Source organism: Chanodichthys erythropterus, chromosome 11 (assembly GCF_024489055.1).
Source record: "Chanodichthys erythropterus isolate Z2021 chromosome 11, ASM2448905v1, whole genome shotgun sequence".
Classification (NCBI taxonomy): domain Eukaryota; kingdom Metazoa; phylum Chordata; class Actinopteri; order Cypriniformes; family Xenocyprididae; genus Chanodichthys; species Chanodichthys erythropterus.
The window spans coordinates 58,577,820-58,597,453 of NC_090231.1; the positions used below are offsets into that span (position 1 = coordinate 58,577,820).

At 34.4% G+C, this 19,634-nt stretch overlaps 1 protein-coding gene across 3 annotated transcripts; it reads right to left on the minus strand.

Moving 5' to 3' along the window:
* Positions 1 to 990: 990 nt before the first annotated feature.
* Positions 991 to 19,607, minus strand: ctu2 (cytosolic thiouridylase subunit 2 homolog (S. pombe)). Of its 3 annotated transcripts, none has more exons than XM_067400239.1 (15): positions 19,219 to 19,605; positions 17,074 to 17,148; positions 16,908 to 16,986; positions 16,602 to 16,661; positions 15,503 to 15,563; positions 15,294 to 15,403; positions 13,684 to 13,937; positions 9,447 to 9,582; positions 9,235 to 9,366; positions 8,263 to 8,354; positions 8,067 to 8,167; positions 5,489 to 5,624; positions 5,308 to 5,374; positions 5,069 to 5,127; positions 991 to 1,078 (listed from the first exon to the last, which is right to left on the minus strand). In XM_067400239.1, the coding sequence occupies exons 1-15, from the start codon at positions 19,281 to 19,283 to the stop codon at positions 1,027 to 1,029; spliced, it is 1,479 nt and encodes a 492-aa protein (XP_067256340.1). In that variant the 5' UTR covers positions 19,284 to 19,605; the 3' UTR covers positions 991 to 1,026. The 3 variants fall into 3 exon arrangements, 2 of the variants coding, with proteins under 2 accessions (XP_067256340.1, XP_067256341.1); XR_010896388.1 differs by having other exon boundaries at positions 998 to 1,078; positions 8,071 to 8,167; positions 19,219 to 19,607; XM_067400240.1 differs by lacking the exons at positions 16,602 to 16,661; positions 16,908 to 16,986; positions 17,074 to 17,148; positions 19,219 to 19,605 and adding an exon at positions 15,789 to 16,581.
* Between the last annotated feature and the right edge of the window lie 27 nt (positions 19,608 to 19,634).

The following is a 19,634-nucleotide window of genomic DNA, read 5'->3' on the forward strand; positions in this document are numbered from 1 at the left end:
CATTTCTATCAATATTTTTATCCATGACTTTTCTATGATTTCCGAAGCAAATATTAATGCAATGTATACATGTAAAATAGGAATAAAAATCCATGTTCAAATTTATCATAGCATGTTTTAACTAAAATTAATGCTGTTTGATTTATTAATAAATACAAGCATCATGTCACATGACTGAATGCAATTTGTTTAACTAGTATTATAAACTACCAAATATTCAATTATACAGATCTTTTCCAAAACTTTCTGGGTTTATTCTTCCAAAAATCCATGACTGTATAATTTTGGGGTGAAATATGACCCAGACCTGCTGTTGATGTCTTTGGTGAGATTTTAACTGTTTTTGTTCTAATACTACAGCAAAAGTGTTTACAAGCCAAAGTATCTTAGGATGAGAACCATTAAGTATTTCATTCCTGGTTTTACAATTTCTGATCAAACACTTGAACCATGTTTCCTCATAAAAAGACCAGAATCTGCTTGTTTTTAGGGTGGCGGGTGCCACACTTCCATTCGTTAAGTGCTGGAATGCTGTGATTTATCAATTAAGGTTGTTAGGATGATGTTTCTACATTCTGTACCGTAATTGTCTTAAGCGCACACGTTGTGTAATAATGTGTGTGTCGAAGCTCATCTGTAATGGCTGGAATAATCATTTCCACTGTATGGTTACACAAAGGGACACGAACAAGTACTCTTTGCCTTCTTTTCCTCTTCAGAAATCAAATGAGCCTGTAAAAATTCATTGCCGAGTTTGTTTGCTAAATTAAGAACTCAATGTTACATAGTTAAATTACTGTACAAACGACTGAATGTATAAAAGGTTATATTGATTTAATTGCCGGCGGCGTATTCAAGTATTCTGTGTCTGATGATCAATACAAGCCAAATGTGTTCAAGCAAAAAAAACTGAATGTTTAAAAATGGTAACTTTATTCATTTACAAATGGAAACCGACAATGAAATGATTACAATGGGACACTTTTATGATGTGCCTTAAATAATCACTTTCAAAACAAATGTCTGCTAGTCTTCATCCTCCAAAAGATATTCGCTGATTTCCATCTTCATCCGAGATCTGTGGAAAAAACAGACATATTAATAGTTTTATCAATCTATTTATGCAAATTTTGGGATATCGCATAAAAATAAAAATGCTGGATGGAATACAAATCTTTCTTTTTTTTTGTCCGGTAAGACATGCACATACACTGATGGAAACATTTACTGAATAAATAAATTCCTTGATGCGCATCAAAAAAGAATATTCATGCGATATATTCCAAATTGGCAACTTTGGATGGAAACAGCGAGTGAGTCTAAGGGTGTGTTCGCACTCGTCGTTTGTATGTACATGATGATATTTTTACCAGCTGAGGACTTATAAAATGTGTAAAGGAGTCAAAACAGCTTCAGGAATTCCTCCATTGAACACAAACGAAGGAGACGCGGTTCAGAAACCTGTACTGAAGTGTGATGCGAAAAATTGCGACTGTGACAAGAACCACCAGGTGTGCTTGAGCATTCTGTGCTTTTTAGTGTAGCGCTTTATGACATCATGTCTTAGGTCCGTGTTATGTTCATATTTCAGTTGAATAGCGCCAGAGTTTGTTTGAATAAGTGTGAACGGACCAAGTTCACACTTATTCAAATGAGCCGCACTAACAGGGCAATCGCTTCAATCCTGCCCAGTGTGAACACACCCTCAGACACCAGTTCAACACCAGAACTCAATCCAAGCAGAACGTAAAGGACTAGTTTTATGGAAGCTCGTTTCTGCAACAAATACAAAATAAAAAAAAAAAAGCTAACTGCAATGATTAATTTTTTCCTCGCCATTTCAAGTTATAAAGTCCGAATTGTACGGAAGAGGATTAGGGCCAAGCAATAATAAAAAAAAAATAAAAGAAAAAAGTCTAGATAAAATGTTGAGAATAAAGTCATTAAATTACGAGAACAAATTTGTTAAATTACGAATTTGTTCTCATAATTTAACGACTTTTTTCCTCAACATTTTATCTTGACATTTCTCATAATTTAATGAATTTGTTCTCGTAATTTAATGAGTTTATTCTCAACATTTTATTGACTTTTCTCGTAATTTAACGAATTTATTCTCAATTTTATCTCGACTTTTTTTCTTGAAATTTAACAAGTTTATTCTCAACATTTTCTCTCTACTTTTTTCTAGAAATTTAACAAGTTTTTTCTCATAATTTAACGAGTTTATTCTCAACATTTTATCTCGAAATTTAAAGAAATTGTTCTCGTAATTTAACTTTTTTCTCGTAATTTAATGAGTTTATTCTCAACATTTTATTTTGACTTTTTCTAGAAATGTAACAATTTTTTTCTTGTAATTTAATTACTTTATTCTCAACATTTTTCGACTTTTTTCTAGAAATTTAATGACATTTTCTCATAATTTAACTAATTTGTTCTCGTAATTTAATGACTATTTTCTCGTAATTTAATGAGTTTATTCACAACATTTTATTTAGACTTTTTTTCTAGAAATTTAACGACATTTTCTCATAATTTAACTAATTTGTTCTCGTAATTTAATGACTTTATTCACAACATTTTATTTAGACTTTTTTCTAGAAATTTAACAAGTTTTTTCTCGTAATTTAACGAGTTTATTCTCAACATTTATCTCGACATTTCTCGTTTAACAAATTTGTTCTTGTAATTTAATGAGTTTCTCAACATTTAGACTTTTTTCTAGAAATTTAACGAGTTTTCTCGTAATTTAATGACTTTATTCTCAATTTTATCGACTTTTCTAGAAATTTAACGAGTTTTCTCGTAATGTAACGAGTTTATTCTCAATTTTATCTCGACTTTTTTTCTTGAAATTTAACGAGTTCATTCTCAACATTTTATCTCGACTTTTTTCTAGAAATTTAACAACATTTTCTCATAATTTAACGAATTTGTTCTCGTAATTTAATAACTATTTTCCCGTAATTTAATGAGTTTATTCTCAACATTTTCTCTCTACTTTTTTCTAGAAATTTAACAAGTTTTTTCTCATAATTTAACGAGTTTATTCTCAACATTTTATCTCGAAATTTAAAGAAATTGTTCTCGTAATTTAACTTTTTTCTCGTAATTTAATGAGTTTATTCTCAACATTTTATTTTGACTTTTTCTAGAAATGTAACAATTTTTTTCTTGTAATTTAATTACTTTATTCTCAACATTTTTCGACTTTTTTCTAGAAATTTAATGACATTTTCTCATAATTTAACTAATTTGTTCTCGTAATTTAATGACTATTTTCTCGTAATTTAATGAGTTTATTCACAACATTTTATTTAGACTTTTTTTCTAGAAATTTAACGACATTTTCTCATAATTTAACTAATTTGTTCTCGTAATTTAATGACTTTATTCACAACATTTTATTTAGACTTTTTTCTAGAAATTTAACAAGTTTTTTCTCGTAATTTAACGAGTTTATTCTCAACATTTATCTCGACATTTCTCGTTTAACAAATTTGTTCTTGTAATTTAATGAGTTTCTCAACATTTAGACTTTTTTCTAGAAATTTAACGAGTTTTCTCGTAATTTAATGACTTTATTCTCAATTTTATCGACTTTTCTAGAAATTTAACGAGTTTTCTCGTAATGTAACGAGTTTATTCTCAATTTTATCTCGACTTTTTTTCTTGAAATTTAACGAGTTCATTCTCAACATTTTATCTCGACTTTTTTCTAGAAATTTAACAACATTTTCTCATAATTTAACGAATTTGTTCTCGTAATTTAATAACTATTTTCCCGTAATTTAATGAGTTTATTCTCAACATTTTATCTCTACTTTTTTCTAGAAATTTAACAAGTTTTTTCTCATAATTTAACGAGTTTATTCTCAACATTTTATCTCGAAATTTAAAGAAATTTTTCTCGTAATTTAATGAGTTTATTCTCAACATTTTATTTTGACTTTTTCTAGAAATGTAACAATTTTTTTCTTGTAATTTAATTACTTTATTCTCAACATTTTTTCTCGACTTTTTTCTAGAAATTTAACGACATTTTCTCAATTTAACTAATTTGTTCTCGTAATTTAATGAGTTTATTCACAACATTTTATTTAGACTTTTTTCTAGAAATTTAACGAGTTTTCTCGTAATTTAATGACTTTATTCTCAATTTTATCGACTTTTCTAGAAATTTAACAACTTTTTTCTCGTAATTTAACGACATTTTTCTCATAATTTTACGAATTTGTTCTCGTAATTTAACGACTTTTTTCTCGTAATTTAACAAATTTTTTCTCAACATTTTATCTCGACTTTTTTCTCAATTTAACAACATTTTTCTCATAATTTTACGAATTTGTTCTCGTAATTTAACGACTTTTTTCTCGTAATTTAACAAGTTTATTCTCAACATTTTATTTAGACTTTTTTCTCGAAATTTAACAAGTTTAATCTCAAGATGATTAATTTAATTTACAATCACTGTTAGCAGTTTAACTAATGGTAGAAGCAATGAGCTCCTGGAAAAATGAATTACATTAACAGTACTTAGGATATATAGAAATTGGGCAATGTGTATGTAATTAATGCTCAAACTACTTGATCCAAATCTGTATGACTTCAGTGAGATGCGAAATCTGTTTGTGCTCCTCTTTTCCATTAAAAGTAATGCATATGACTTGTGCACTATATTCCATGTCTTCTGAAGCCATACGATAGTCAAGTTTATTCATACAGCGATTTACGATACAGAATGTTTCAAATTAGCTTCAGAGTAATAAACAAAGATAGCAAAGTTCATCAGTTATGAAGCAGCTCTACAGAAGACAGTGTCGTTGTTCAGCTCAAGTCAGTATGATTAGATTGATAATATTTTCTGATTATGAATTATTTCAGTCAATGCTTCAGAAGACTTGAGCGAACGAGTCATCTGAACCAGTTTTATAGTGCTTTATCTCCTATTTTTGAAACTCAACAGCTCCACATCCTCATTTATTTTTAGTGCATGGAAAAGAGCATTCAGGATGTTCTGGTAAACATTTTATGTTCCACAGAATGAGTGAAAAGGGTTTCCCACCTTTTCTGCCGTTTCTCCGCCTCCGTTATGATGTAAGTTGGAAGAGCGTCCACCGCTCCCTGTAGGAAAGAGGAAGCTCATACATCAATTATTTATTTTTCTCTGTAGTTCATTTTTCTAACACAAATAGTCTCTATAGGACTATACAAGTGAACATTTATACACATTTTAAAGTATTTCAGCGTACAGTACACACAGTTAGATGGTGTGAATGAGCGTTTCTCGCTCCTGAAACTCACCATGTCCTTGATAGTGAGTCTACAGCTGTAACACAAGAGTGTCTTCAAGTCCTGATGTTCAGGTGACCTGAAACACATTCACAAAACATAAAAACGAGGCACATCGAATCTCACAGCATGCATTCCAACTTCTGACTCGCCTTAAACTTCAAAAAGAATAAAAATGGCTGCCGTAACGCACCTATTTGAGGAGCAGCAGCCTCCGGTCCCACAGCCCTGACCCTCCGCACAGCACCGTGCATCATGGGACGTGTCCTGAAGTTTGATCTGAGAGAGCTGCTCGGATACCAAAGTGGCATGGAAGGCAGAAGCTTTATCTGCAGAAAAGATGAGTTATGTCAGCTTATGGATGGTGGTCAGGCTTTTTGAGTTTTTTGAGAATGGTCCACCCTAAACTTGGCCACATCAACTGATCAATTATCTATACAAGCTAATGACCATCAGTGAGAAACAGCAATTTTGTAAGGAATTTGGTGATTCTGCTCTGGTCTGATTCCTTTAGTGTTTTTGAGGAAGTACCAACTAATAGATACTACATAATTACATGCATGTTCTTAACCCGATTATGATTAATAATGCATTTACATGACAACATTTACATTTTCTTTATCGAAGTAAGGTCAATGAACAGTACAATCACAGTACTAACATTCATGTCTTTCAATCATTAAACCATCAAGCTTTTATTTTGGTGTAAAACCGCTGGGAGATATTAACGCTTCTCTTTGTTGACAACAGATTTATAAACGATTCTCATTATGAATTTGGGAAGTCGGGTGGTGCATGTTGCGTTCTCAAATACAAATAAGTGACTCAAACACACAGGATCATTTACTGTGAATCGAAACTGAAAACACAGTTCTGTGCTTTATTCTGAAACATGCAGCGTGTCAGACTATATATTTATATAATTACATCACAACCGCTGTGATTTGATGATCGCACTAAGACACATCACATTCCAGGCAACTGGCGAGTAAAACAGTTTCAGTTATGATTTTTACTCACATTTGGCACTTTGTCTAAACCCTGGCTAACTATTTTTATTAAATTTCATCTTTATATCACACCAATAAAACATAGCATGTTTTTGTTATATTTATAACAGTAGCAGCAGCAATAATATCAACAGGCAAAATCAACAGTCTTCATGAGCAATCAGTATTCATGTAACATTTCATTTCAGCATGAATGGTTGGATGTACCTGAAAAACACCGTAATTTCCCCTCACGATATGGTGATATTTGCGCGCAATATTGTTGGATCCGATATTACAAAACGGATATCCAATTAAGGAAAAATTGTTAAATCTCAGAAATATCCTTAAAACCGATTATCTATAAAAATAAAAAAAAACAATCAGTAAAATCAATTATCTGCTAAAAAAAAAAAAATCTGTAAAAAAAAAGAAAAGAAAACAATTATCTGTAAAAAAAAAAAACGATCTGTATAAAAAAAAATATCTGTAAAAAAAACAATTATCTGTAAAAATCGATTATCGGTAAAAAACAATTATAGGTAAAATACCAATTATCGGTAAAAAAACGATTATCGGTAAAAAACTTTTCGGTAAAAAACAATTATTGGTAAAAAACCAATTATCTGTAAAACCAATTATTGGTAAAACCAACTATCGTTAACCAATTATCTGTAAAAATCGATTATCGGTAAAACCAATTTTTGGAAAAACAAATTATCGGTAAAATACCAATTATCGGTAAAAATCGATTATCAGTAAAACCAATTTTTGAAAAAAAAAACAATTATCGGTAAAAAACAATTATAGGAAAAATACCAATTATCGCTAAAACCAATTATCGCTAAAACCAACTATCGTTAACCAATTATCTGTAAAAATCGATTATCGGTAAAACCAATTATCGTTAAAACCAATTATCGGTAAAAATCGATTATCAGTAAAAACAATTTTTGGTAACCAATTATCTGTAAAAAAACAATTATCTGTAAAAAAACAATTATCTGTAAAAACCAATTATCGGTAAAAAACAATTTTCGGTAAAAAACAATTTTCGGTAAAAATCGATTATCAGTAAAACAAATTTTTGGAAAAAAACAATTATCAGTAAAAAATTATAGGAAAAATACCAATTATCGGTAAAACCAAATTATCTGTAAAAACCAATTAATTGTTAAAAAATGATTATTTGTAAAAAAAAAAAAAACAATTAGTGGTAAACTATTTTCGGTAAAAAACAATTATGGGTAAAAAAAACAATTATCTTTAAAAATCGATTATCAGTAAAACCATTTTTTGGAAAAAAATTATCGGTAAAAAACAATTATAGGAAAAATACCAATTATCGGTAAAACCAATTATCGGTAAAAAACAATTTTCGGTAAAAAACAATTATCGTTAAAACCAATTATCTGTAAAAATCAATTATCAGTAAAACCAATTTTTGGTAAAACCAATTATCTGTAAAAAAAACAATTATTGGTAATAACCAATTATCGGTAAAATATAAATTATCGGTAAAACCAATTATCTGCAAAAAAAAAAAAAAAACTTATCTGCAAAAAACAATTATCGGTAAAAAACAATATTCGGTAAAACCAATTATCGTTCAAACCAATTTTCAGTAAAACCAATTTTTGGTAAATTATCTGTAAAAAAACAATTATCTGTAAAATCGATTATCGATCAATCTAACTTTAAAAACTGATCCTCCATTCCCAACTCTATTGTTGAACAACATGTGACACACACACAACCTATTATGTGCACAGTATAACCTACCTACGTTAGTGTCGAGAGCACAGAGACACAGCAGACACTTGGAGGTAGGTTCAGTGGTTTGACCCTGAGAGGGCATGACTGTGTGAAGCTTCTCACTAGTTCTGGAAAGGAACCATTAAGACATCAATTAAATTTAATCTTCAGAGGACACCAGCTGAATTCAGGGTCAGAGCTGTTGTTTTCAATTCAAGATGACCTGTAGATGGTGCTAACCGTGGAGGGGAAGTCAGCCTGCAGGTTGGTGACGAAACTCTCCGTCAGCCGCTGGATGCTGGCTTTATCGTGGGTCTGAAATGAAAGTTAAACCACAGGTATGAAAGTCAAGTCTCAAACCGTAGCCTTCATTTTCTGAGTCATGTTTTCAATCAGGACAGGAAAGACTGGAATCAGATCTGTAGATTCAGGCATCAAAGTTTCAAGTCTATTTAGAGTAACTCATGTTGTGGATTTTGGGACATCAATGACTGTTAAAAATATCCAAGACACACTCTTAAAAGTAAAGAGTTCAAAGGGAATGCCATAAAAGAATCACTTTCGGTTCCGTGAAGAACATTTTAATAATCTAAAAGAATCTTTTTACACTTTAAAAGAACTGTTTGTTCAATGGAAAGACTCCATCGATGTTAAAGGTTCTTCATGTAACCATCAATGCCAATAAAAAAAACCCTAACAACAGCATTCGTTACATCAGCACACTGACGTATGTTCAAGTTTTGTTTTTTTTTCTCCAATAAGTTTGATTTTAGTTATTTGATGCTATAAAAACAGGGTGTGGCATCATGATTGACAGCTGTGTTTGCGAATTTCGACCCTTTAACATACCTGAATCGTGTCCATTATTTTTTTTGTGTGTGTTCACATAATTAATGCAACAAAAGTCACCAAGTGTCATCCTATTCCGATGAAGCAAAAAATAAATACATTTCAAAACCATCATTTCTGATCGAAGGGTTAAATCGAATCGTAAGCTTGTGAATCGTGAAATGTGTGTCAATGCCCAGCCCTAGTAGCTCAAAACAGACTGATGTATCAACACATGCATCCCCAACCAAGCTTTGACTCAATAACATTTGAAGTAACATGAGAGATATGCCTGACTGAAGGTGTAACGATGTTAGCATGACAGTGATGTAGAGACATTATTCTTGGCCTGATGACAACCTCTCACCTTGGTATCCAGTCCCGAGATAAAAACTGAGGGCACATGAAACATCCTGCTGTAGGCGGCGATCTCTTTGGATGAATAGTCCCTCATGGGCCGCACTATCACCACATCCCCGTACCGAGGATCAGAGAAACCCTACAAGACAGTTTGGTGTTGATATAAGAAACATGTAGGCTTGTTTAGTCGTATGACAGCTCAGCACAAACTTCACTCACCGTGTCTGAAGCCAGTGCTGCTCCGCGGCCCAGAGCGATATTACTGAGCAGTTTGACAGCCAGTCGTGAGCAGCTATCGCCCATCATGACCTTCGAGTAGCCGTTCTCACGGGCAATGTGCAGAATCAGGTGCTGCCTGTACCAATACACAGTTATAAACTGAAATCTTTATACAAGGGTATTGTTGAATTCTTGATTATGATTTGTTCAGAGACGTCCCAATGTGTTTGAGGTCAATGGTAGTCTTCTGCTATTGAAATTTTGACCATCAGGGTTATTTTACAATGTCCTTGTTACATGTTAGATAAAAGCAACACAAACACAGCACTACAGAGCAGCAGTTACTGTGAATCAAACCTGAAAATGAACACAATGCTGGGCTTCGGCTTTTACTCTGAAGCATGCAGCGCATCAGACTATATACAAGCATGTGATCAGCTAAGGACAAAAAAAAGCAAGAAGGAAAACCTAATCACCCCCCACCCCAATCTTACTACTGCAATTAAGGGGCAACAGAAGCAAACAAGGAAGCTATGATAGCAATGCAATTTTGAAGTCAATTAGACCAACGGTACTGTAGTTCGAGCCAATTTCATGTTTTGTTCAATTATAGCGCTTGGTGGTGCATTCCCAGCGTCTTTTTTTAATGTGTCCTCAGAGTGCCCCCATACATAAGTGCGTCAGATTTTGTTTAGAACTTATAAACATTTATGCGTATGAACACATAAAAAATTACCCACACCTGACTTTGATTGCATTTTTTGCCACTATCAAAATATTGGCATTTGGCCATTAGCATATATTCAACGATTTGCCCATTTCAATTAGACAGGCTCCATCTCTATCTGTTTTTAAATCTAAGTTAAAAACATATTTGTTTGATAAGGCATATACAAACCCGATTCCAAAAAAGTTGGGACAATGTACAAATTGTGAATAAAAAAGGAATGCAATAATTTACAATTCTCATAAACATTTTGAAATGTCATGCCAAATATTGGCTCATTTCGGATTTTATGAGAGCTACACATTACAAAAAAGTTGGGACAGGTAGCAATAAGATAAAAGTTCAAATGTACATATAAGGAACAGCTGGAGGACCAATTTGCAACTTATTAGGTCAATTGGCAACATGATTGGGTATAAAAAGAGCCTCTCAGAGTGGCAGTGTCTCTCAGAAGTCAAGATGGGCAGAGGATCACCAATTCCCCCAATGCTGCGGCCAAAAATAGTGGAGCAATATCAGAAAGGAGTTTCTCAAAGAAAAACTGCAAAGAGTTTGAAGTTATCATCACCTACAGTGCATAATATCATCCAAAGATTCAGAGAATCTGGAACAATCTCTGTGCGTAAGGATCAAGGCCGGAATACTGGATGCCCGTGATCTTCGGGCCCTTAGACGGCACTGCATCACATACAGGAATGCTACTGTAATGGAAATCACAACATGGGCTCAGGAATACTTCCAGAAAACATTGTTGGTGAACACAATCCACCGTGCCATTCATGATCCAGAAGCGCAGGTGTTTTCTCTGGGCCAAGGCTCATTTAAAATGGACTGTGGCAAAGTGGAAAACTGTTCTGTGGTCAGACGAATCAAAATTTGAAGTTCTTTTTGGAAAACTGGGACACCATGTCATCCGGACTAAAGAGGACAAGGACAACCCAAGTTGTTATCAGCGCTCAGTTCAGAAGCTGCATCTCTGATGGTATGGGGTTGCATGAGTGCGTGTGGCACGGGCAGCTTACACATCTGGAAAGGCACCATCAATGCTGAAAGGTATATCCAAGTTCTAGAACAACATATGCTCCCATCCAGGCGTCGTCTCTTTCAGGGAAGACTTTGCATTTTCCAACATGACAATGCCAGACCACATACTGCATCAGTTACAACATCATGGCTGCGTAGAAGAAGGATCCGGGTACTGAAATGGCCAGCCTGCAGTCCAGATCTTTCACCCATAGAAAACATTTGGTGCATCATAAGGAGGAAGATGCGACAAAGAAGACCTAAGACAGTTGAGCAACTAGAAGCCTGTATTAGACAAGAATGGGACAACATTCCTATTCCTAAACTTGAGCAACTTGTCTCCTCAGTCCCCAGATGTTTGCAGACTGTTATAAAAAGAAGAGGGGATGCCACACAGTGGTAAACATGGCCTTGTCCCAACTTTTTTGAGATGTGTTGATGCCATGAAATTTAAAAATCAACTTATTTTTCCCTTAAAATGATACATTTTCTCAGTTTCAACATTTGATATGTCATCTATGTTGTATTCTGAATAAAATATTGAAATTTGAAACTTCCACATCATTGCATTCTGTTTTTTATTCACAATTTGTACAGTCCAAACTTTTTTTAAAATCTGGTTTGTAATACATGTTGAAGCACCCTTACATTGTCTTTTATTGTTATCTTTTATGCTGAAGCACCATTTTTAGTCTATTTTATGGCATGTTTTTTCTGTGTATGCGTTTTATTGCTTAATAATTTTTTGTCTTTTTACTTATTGTGTTTTACTGTCTTTTTAGCTATTGTAAAGCACATTGGACAACATAGATTGTATTTAATTGTGCTATATAAATAAATTGCCATTGCCAACGACCTGTTTTCAATTTTTCTACAGTGGTTTCGTCTCAATCAGACTAACGGTCTAGGGTATTTGCGAATGTTGTTTAAACGCTAAATCACAACGTTAGGCGAAACCTAGCATGTTTGGCATCATTGAACTCAGCAAGGATTCAGGAATCCAATGAGATGATTCCCTTGAAAATAAGTCAATGACATCCAAAGTTAAAAGCATTTAAATAATTTTTCACACCACTAGGTGGCGATGGTCTGAAACTTCTCAGACTACTTCAGGTTATCGTGCCGATTACCCATACTGAGTTTTGTAATGATACGTTCATGCATTTGTAAAATACAGCATTTTATTACAAAATTCAAAAGGGTCGACGCCCACAGTTATCAAATATGGAAAAATGTGATTCGACTGAGCATGATGCCGTGAATCTAAAGAGACCACTTTTATGATTTTTGGACAAACCATTCAGAAGTTATGAGCAAAAATAGCCATTTTTCCTATCTCTGGGCCAGTAGGTGGCGCTGCACTGAAACGCAGTTTGTAGCGTCAGGTCATACTTGACCAAGTTTGGTCTGAATACAATAAAGCGTTGAGGAGATACAGACTTACGTCTATTTTAGCAAGCAATATGTAAAATTCGTTCGCAAAATTCGTTTGACAAATCGACTTGAATTCCACAACTTTTTGTCGGCATGGCTTCAAGATGATCTGGTTCAATTTTCATGAAAATCGGAGGAAAGGCCTAGGAGGAGTTTGAAAAAAATAAAAAATTGCAGGAAAATTTCCATGCAGCGTGTCAGACAATATATTTAAATAATTACATCATAACCGCTGTGATTTGATGATCGCACTAAGACACCACATTCTTACAAACATGCATTGTCAAAATTCATTAAAAAAGTTAATGCACGTTCACGAGAGCAACACAACGCATAGGTGTTGCATTGATGCGAGCAGACATCGTTGAGTAATCGCGCGTATTTTGTAAATAAAGTGGTAAATTATGTTTTTAACATCTTACAGGTTTAGAACGACAAGAGGGTGAGTAATTAATGACAGAATTTTCATTTTTTGCTGAACTAACCCTTTAACTGTTAGTTTCAGAGGGTTTTTTCAGAGGATGTATTGAGCGAGTGTGATGGCGTACGTCTCCAATCACTCACTGTTCAATCCAGTGAAGCTTTAAGCTCTGTGAGAGAGTGACTGACTCAAACACACTTCAAAGATCAGCTCTTCAGTGATGATTCAGCCGAAAGTCACACAAAAGTGATCAGAGACAGGAAGGGTGAAGGAGTGCGTGATGCAATCCAAGCCTATAAAAGCTTCGGGAATTTACCACAAAGAACTCGTGGATTATGACTCAGCCTGTCATTGTCATTATATATAATAAAAAAACACAAAGTGCTAATAAATCATCTTGTGTTTTGCACTTCAGATGCAGCATTGGAGAAGTTACTGGCTGTCAAGCTACTCATCATTTAAAGTAGTTCAGATACAGTCAAGCAAATACTTTAACAAAGTCAAACACAGAGACTCAAATGAATCAGTTTTGTGAAAAGATGCAGTGAAATTGCAAATGTTTTCCTTGAATCAATCAGATTTGAGAGATCAAGCGGTATAAAAAAAGCAAAGGATCTGGCTGAAAAACTCACCTTAATGTCTGTAGCATATCTTCTTTGGCTGTCAGTGTGTTCAGGGATGAGAACAGCCTCTCTAACGCCAGCTTGTGTTCAGGTGAACATACAGACTCCTCTATACGGAGCTGAGCCACTGCACTGGCTGCTTCCTCTTCTGTCAGCTTCTGTTTCTCTTTGATATACTGATCCACAGCTTGTTTATAGCTGGGATTGGACGAGTCTGGATCAGACGTGCCAGGCACCAGAACAGAGGTGGGCAGACTGAAAACCTGAGAAACGGTGAAGAGCAAAGCATTACACCCGTCAGAGTCTCTCTCTGGAGTTGCAAAGAGCATAATGCCCTGAAAGCAATAAAACTTGGCTGTCTATGCAGCAGAATGGTGAAAAAAAATGGAAAATCGGTGCTACCAGGATAGAGAAAACAGAAAAAAAAGGGCTATCGTCTTCCCGTCATAGGCCACGCCCAGTCTGCTCCTATTGGATAGGCTTGACCTGAGTCAAATAGCGCCTTGCTTTAGTAGGAAATACTTCTTAGCAAACATTCAGTCATAATGGTGTCGACGGAAAATCTGAAAAACCTCAGTGTTTGAACTGACAGTGTTTTAGGTCAAGGCTTTTCAATCTTTTAGATGCCACCTAAATATGATCATCCTTGTACAAGAAACCCCCATAGACAACTATATATTGTCATGTATAAAAACCAAATTAATACTGTGAAAATGTAATATTTAAAATGTAAAATATTTAATTTCTATTACATTATCCTTTTTTACTCATTGTAATACTGTATTGTTAGATGTAAATTAGATGTATCAATTTATTTTTTAATCAAAAAACAAAAATAAAGATCAATGTTAATCAAATCTATTATTTTTTTATTTATTAATTTAAATGATATTTCATTTATTTTAATCAATTAATTTATTTACTAAGTTTAATCTTATTTATATGTATTTATTTTTACATTTTACACTGCCTTTCTTATTTGTGAAATGAAATTGTGTATTTTAATCATTATTTAGTCTTAATTGTTTTATTTTTGTTTGATTTATTTATTTATCAAATGTTTTATTGATGTAATTATTTATTTTTTGTTTAAATAATATTAAAATAATTTATTCTACTCAAATGTATTATTTATTAAAATAAAATTGTATTTATTTAGTTTATTTTTTACTTATTTCTTTGAATCATGTTTTTATTTATTTAATCAATTTATTTTATTCTAATGTATTAATGTATTATTAATTCATTTAAAATAACATTTTAATATATTTTTTTATTTTAATCAAATTCATTTATCAAGTTAAATTATCTTATACGCTCATTTCAATTATTATTATTATCATTATTACACTGCTTTTCTCTAAATTTTTCCACAGATCCGCCTATCCATCAGCGGGAATACAAAAATGCAGAAGTATAATCTGTAGTTTTCACGAAAGCCCTGGAGCTGTCAAAAGCCACATAAACATGAATTTCTCGGTCCAGATAACATGGAGAATGAGTAAACATTGCTCATTTGCATATATGCTACTACAAACATTGTAACAACAAAGCAGATTGAAAATCGGTGATGCATGGATTATATTAATTAATACAAAGAGGAAAAAAAGCCTGTTTACCTGCTCCAGAGGAACTATAAAGTAAGGGAAGCCCGTCTCTGTGAAGATGCTCTTCAGCTGATCTACAGACCTCTGCCGCTCCTCTGAACTCCGCCCACAAGCGCCGCCGTCTAATTAAAACCACACACAAATCAAAACCTTTTTAACCCTAAAGCATAAATTACAGATACAGGAATAATGCCCTTTCTGTCCTAGTCAAAGAGCTTTACCATCAACATATATGATTCCAGGCATAAATCTCAACTTTTTGGGAGCATCCCGACTCAGCCCCTGACAAATGAAAGCAGAAAGTCACATTAATTTATATCTATAAAGATAATGATGTCATTATTCATCTCAATTCGGTTCAATAACAGAGTCGATGTACAAAGTTAGTGTTCACCAACCATAATCACAAACAATCAGTAAAGTTTTAGCCATCATTCGGATGGGGTCCGCTACAACAGGCTTGTACTAATAGTGGATAATAGCAAGATGACAACAATTAAACTATACCTGTTCTATCTCCATGCAGCATAACAATTCTCCATCATTGTCCGACTCGGTTTCGAACATGTAAGACTGAACGTCTTAACGCTACGGACGGTTTCTGACATTTTCAGTGCGTGAGATTGTCCTGTTTTGTTGTTGCATGAGATCCTAAAGCTCCGCCCTCTTCTTGAAAGGGGGCAGGGAGCAGCAGCTCATTTGCATTTAAAGGGACACACACAAAAACAGCAGATTTTTGCTCACAAGTAGAACCATAAAGAGTCGATGTACAAAGTTAGTATTCACCAACCATAATCACAAACAATATGTTCGTAATTCATGTTTGGATTTATTACAGTTCGCTCACAGATTTAGTAGCAGAAAAGGAACCAAAAAGAAAAGATTGGGAAAAACCAGGCCCAGTTCTTCTATGGCCTAAATCAACTAAAAATCATATCAGCGGGACCACTGGTTTTGTTGTTGCATGAGATCCTAAAGCTCCGCCCTCTTCTTGAAAGGGGGCAGGGAGCAGCAGCTCATTTGCATTTAAAGGGACACACACAAAAACAGCAGATTTGAAAGTGAACTAATCCTTTAACTAAAAATAACTAAAATTAACTAAAACAAAACCATAAAAACCGGGGCCACTGGAACTAAGCTTCAGATGGTATCTTATTTTATGGTTTCTAGCTGGTCTTTAAGCTTCTACAGCCAAAGTCACCAAAGTAGATCACTTTCATTTAGCAGCAAACAAGCTACCATGTCCCTAAATCCAACTTGACCACTGGTGTGGCCTTGGTTTTGTTGCCTGGAGAACAAAGAAAAACCTGGTGTATTTACCTCTTGAACTTGTGCGAGCATCGAGCAAGAGGCTGCGCCACCAGAAACAGCAAGAAGAACCTAAGAAGAGCAGGTGTGAAGGTCAGTGGACAAACTGAGGAGATGAGCGGTCAGTGTGGACATTGAAGGATCTAACGACTGTAAAAGTGCCATTATTATGCTACTTTAAAGGTTCCTAATTTTGTTTTGAAGGTCTCCTTCGTAGGTTTGTAACAGGAAGTGATACTGGAATTGCTGGCGACTCGTTTCAGCGGTTCAGGATCGTTTCTTTCTTTTAAGAGAGTTTAAGTTTAAGGCTATATTTACCTTCTCCTGGGGAAAGATGACACGATTCTTTCCCAGCATGGCTCGAAATTTGTGTATGAAGTACTCCTTGAAGCAGGACCTAGTCAACAATAGATAGATAGTGTTTTTCTGACAAGTCTGCATCACATAATGAAGTGTAATTGAGAAGATTAATTGGATCGCCTACCGGCAAAATGCATCACTGACACGGATGATGAGCACTGCCGTTCCCTCCTTACATTTCATACACTTCCTGTTAAGCCTGAAAAATGTCACAAATAAAAGAGTTTGTGTACTTTATCAATGAGAATAGTAGTACAAGGGTTAGTTCACCCAAAAATGTAATTTCTGTCATTAATTACTCACCCTCATGTCGTTCCACACCCGTAAGACCTTCATTCATCTTCAGAACACAAATTAAGATATTTTTGATGAAATCCAAGAGGTATTAGACAGCAATATCAACACTTTCAAGGTCCAGAAAGGTACTAAAGACATCGTTAAAACAGTCATGTGACTGCAGTGGTTCAACCTTTTTGTGTGCAAAAAAAACAAAACAAAAATAACAACTTTATGCAACAATATCGTCTCTTCTGTGTCATTATCTTTACATCCAGCGCTTCCAGGTTCTGCGTCAGAACGCCGACTCATTATTGGTCGGCTCCTGCGTCAGCATCACACGCATACGTTGGCCAATACTGAGCCGGCATTCCGACGTAAACACAGAAGATTCACTGTTAGAACCCAAGAGGCGACCCTTTGATACTTTTTGGGTAACAGCCACTAGATGGCGCTCTGGTAGCACGGCACTATTATGGGGTGAAAATACTAACTGGACCATTGAATCCTTCACATCTTACGCACCCAAAATCAGTGAATTTCACTGCCAAATCAGAAACGCAATAGAACATTTTTAAAATTAAGTCATCAGTAAATTGTATTGCTCCTACAGTAAATGTGGTATTGTCTTATATATGTTTTATTTTACCAGTTGTGGAATCCAACCATTCATCCATCTGAGGTAACGTAGTTAGGCTGCTTTATTGAGTATTTCCATTTTATGCAACTTTACACATTTATTAATAGTAAATTAATAAATTTAATTCACACATAATTCACACTTTTGCTTTAACGGACATTAGACAACACTGCAAAATCAAGCTGTTATATTCATATATTTATTGTCCAACATTACCGTTTTTTCTGATGCATGTCCTTAATTTAATTAATTCAGTGTTTATAATGTTAATACTTGAACTTCAAAGAATTTTAACCCAAACTGTCTGGGTTTCTAGAGAGCAAAGGTTTTGTGAAAAAAGTGAAAGACTTAAACACAAAGTCTGTAAAATAAACTGTTAAAAGGATTTGATGACCACTAGTGATAGTATTTTATTCAGTGATGTCATCATTCAGGTTGGATCTTAGCTTTAATGTACTTTTTTTTTTTTAACAAAGCAGCTGATATTGCCATAGAAGTGGACTGATGAGTTGCTTTCACCCCAAAATGGCGGAAACGCAGGGCTGCTGCTGGGCGCCGGTGCTGCAATGGAACTTTCTATTAAGTGTCGCTTCTTGTTAGTGTATATTCTTTGACACCGTTACTGACAATCCTCATTTTGGCTGCATGAGATTCTCCAGCTATGTTGTTGTTGAGCTGTTAAAGCTCCGCCCCCTTCTGGAAAGGTGGCTGGGAGCAGCAGCTCATTTGCATTTAAAGGGACACACATAAAAAATGGCATGTTTATAACGTTAAGGTTGAACCACTGCAGTCACATGACTGTGTAAACAATGTCTTTAGTACCTTTCTGGACCTTGAAAGCGTTGATATTGAGGTCTAAAACCTCTGGGATTTCATCAAAAATATATTAATTTGTGTTCTGAAGATGAATCAAGGTCTTACGGGTGTGGAACGACATGAGGGCGAGTAATTAATGACAGAAATTTCATTTTTGGGTGAACTAACCCTTTAATAAACAAAACGAAAAGCGTCTTGCGGAAGAACATTGTCGCCGGATCTACTTCTCTCTGTTTATGTACATGACGAATCACGCAGGTAATGTGCTACTCCGCAGCGGATAAAATAATCCGAATATAAACACATATTATAGGCGTACTTTAGTAATTCAGTACTCACTCATTATATATATTTTGAACAACAAAAAAAGTTATAGTTTAATACCATCATATATACCAATACCATCATAGTACATGCACATTATGATTGTTATGGTGTCACATCAAAAATATAATGGTACAATCATCATTATATCGCCCTAAAACATGGTTCTTACATCTGCCACACACACACACACACACACAGAGTTCAACTCACGTCGGCACAGGTATCTTCTCCTGTTTACACTCCAGACCATTATAATCCTCCTCAACTTGACACATGACGGCTTCAAATTCACAAACTAAATGAAACTAAACACCCGACGCTATTCAGCCTGTTAAAAATGACCAATTTCTCTCAAAACGTACTAAAGAGAAAATCGTCAAAATGACACAAGCTTGTTTTCACGTGTGCGCAGAATTTTCCTGACCCCTTTTGATGACGTACAGAAGCCACGCCTATATTTTTATACGTATTGTTTATGCTATGTTTGTTTTATTTCAGCATGTTTTAAAATCCTAAAGTGTAGTTGTAGTATAATTCATACCACATACAAATGCAAAAACGGGCTAAAAGGAAACCAATGATTTTATTTTATATAGAAAGGAAGCACTTATTTCCCCCCTCTTCTG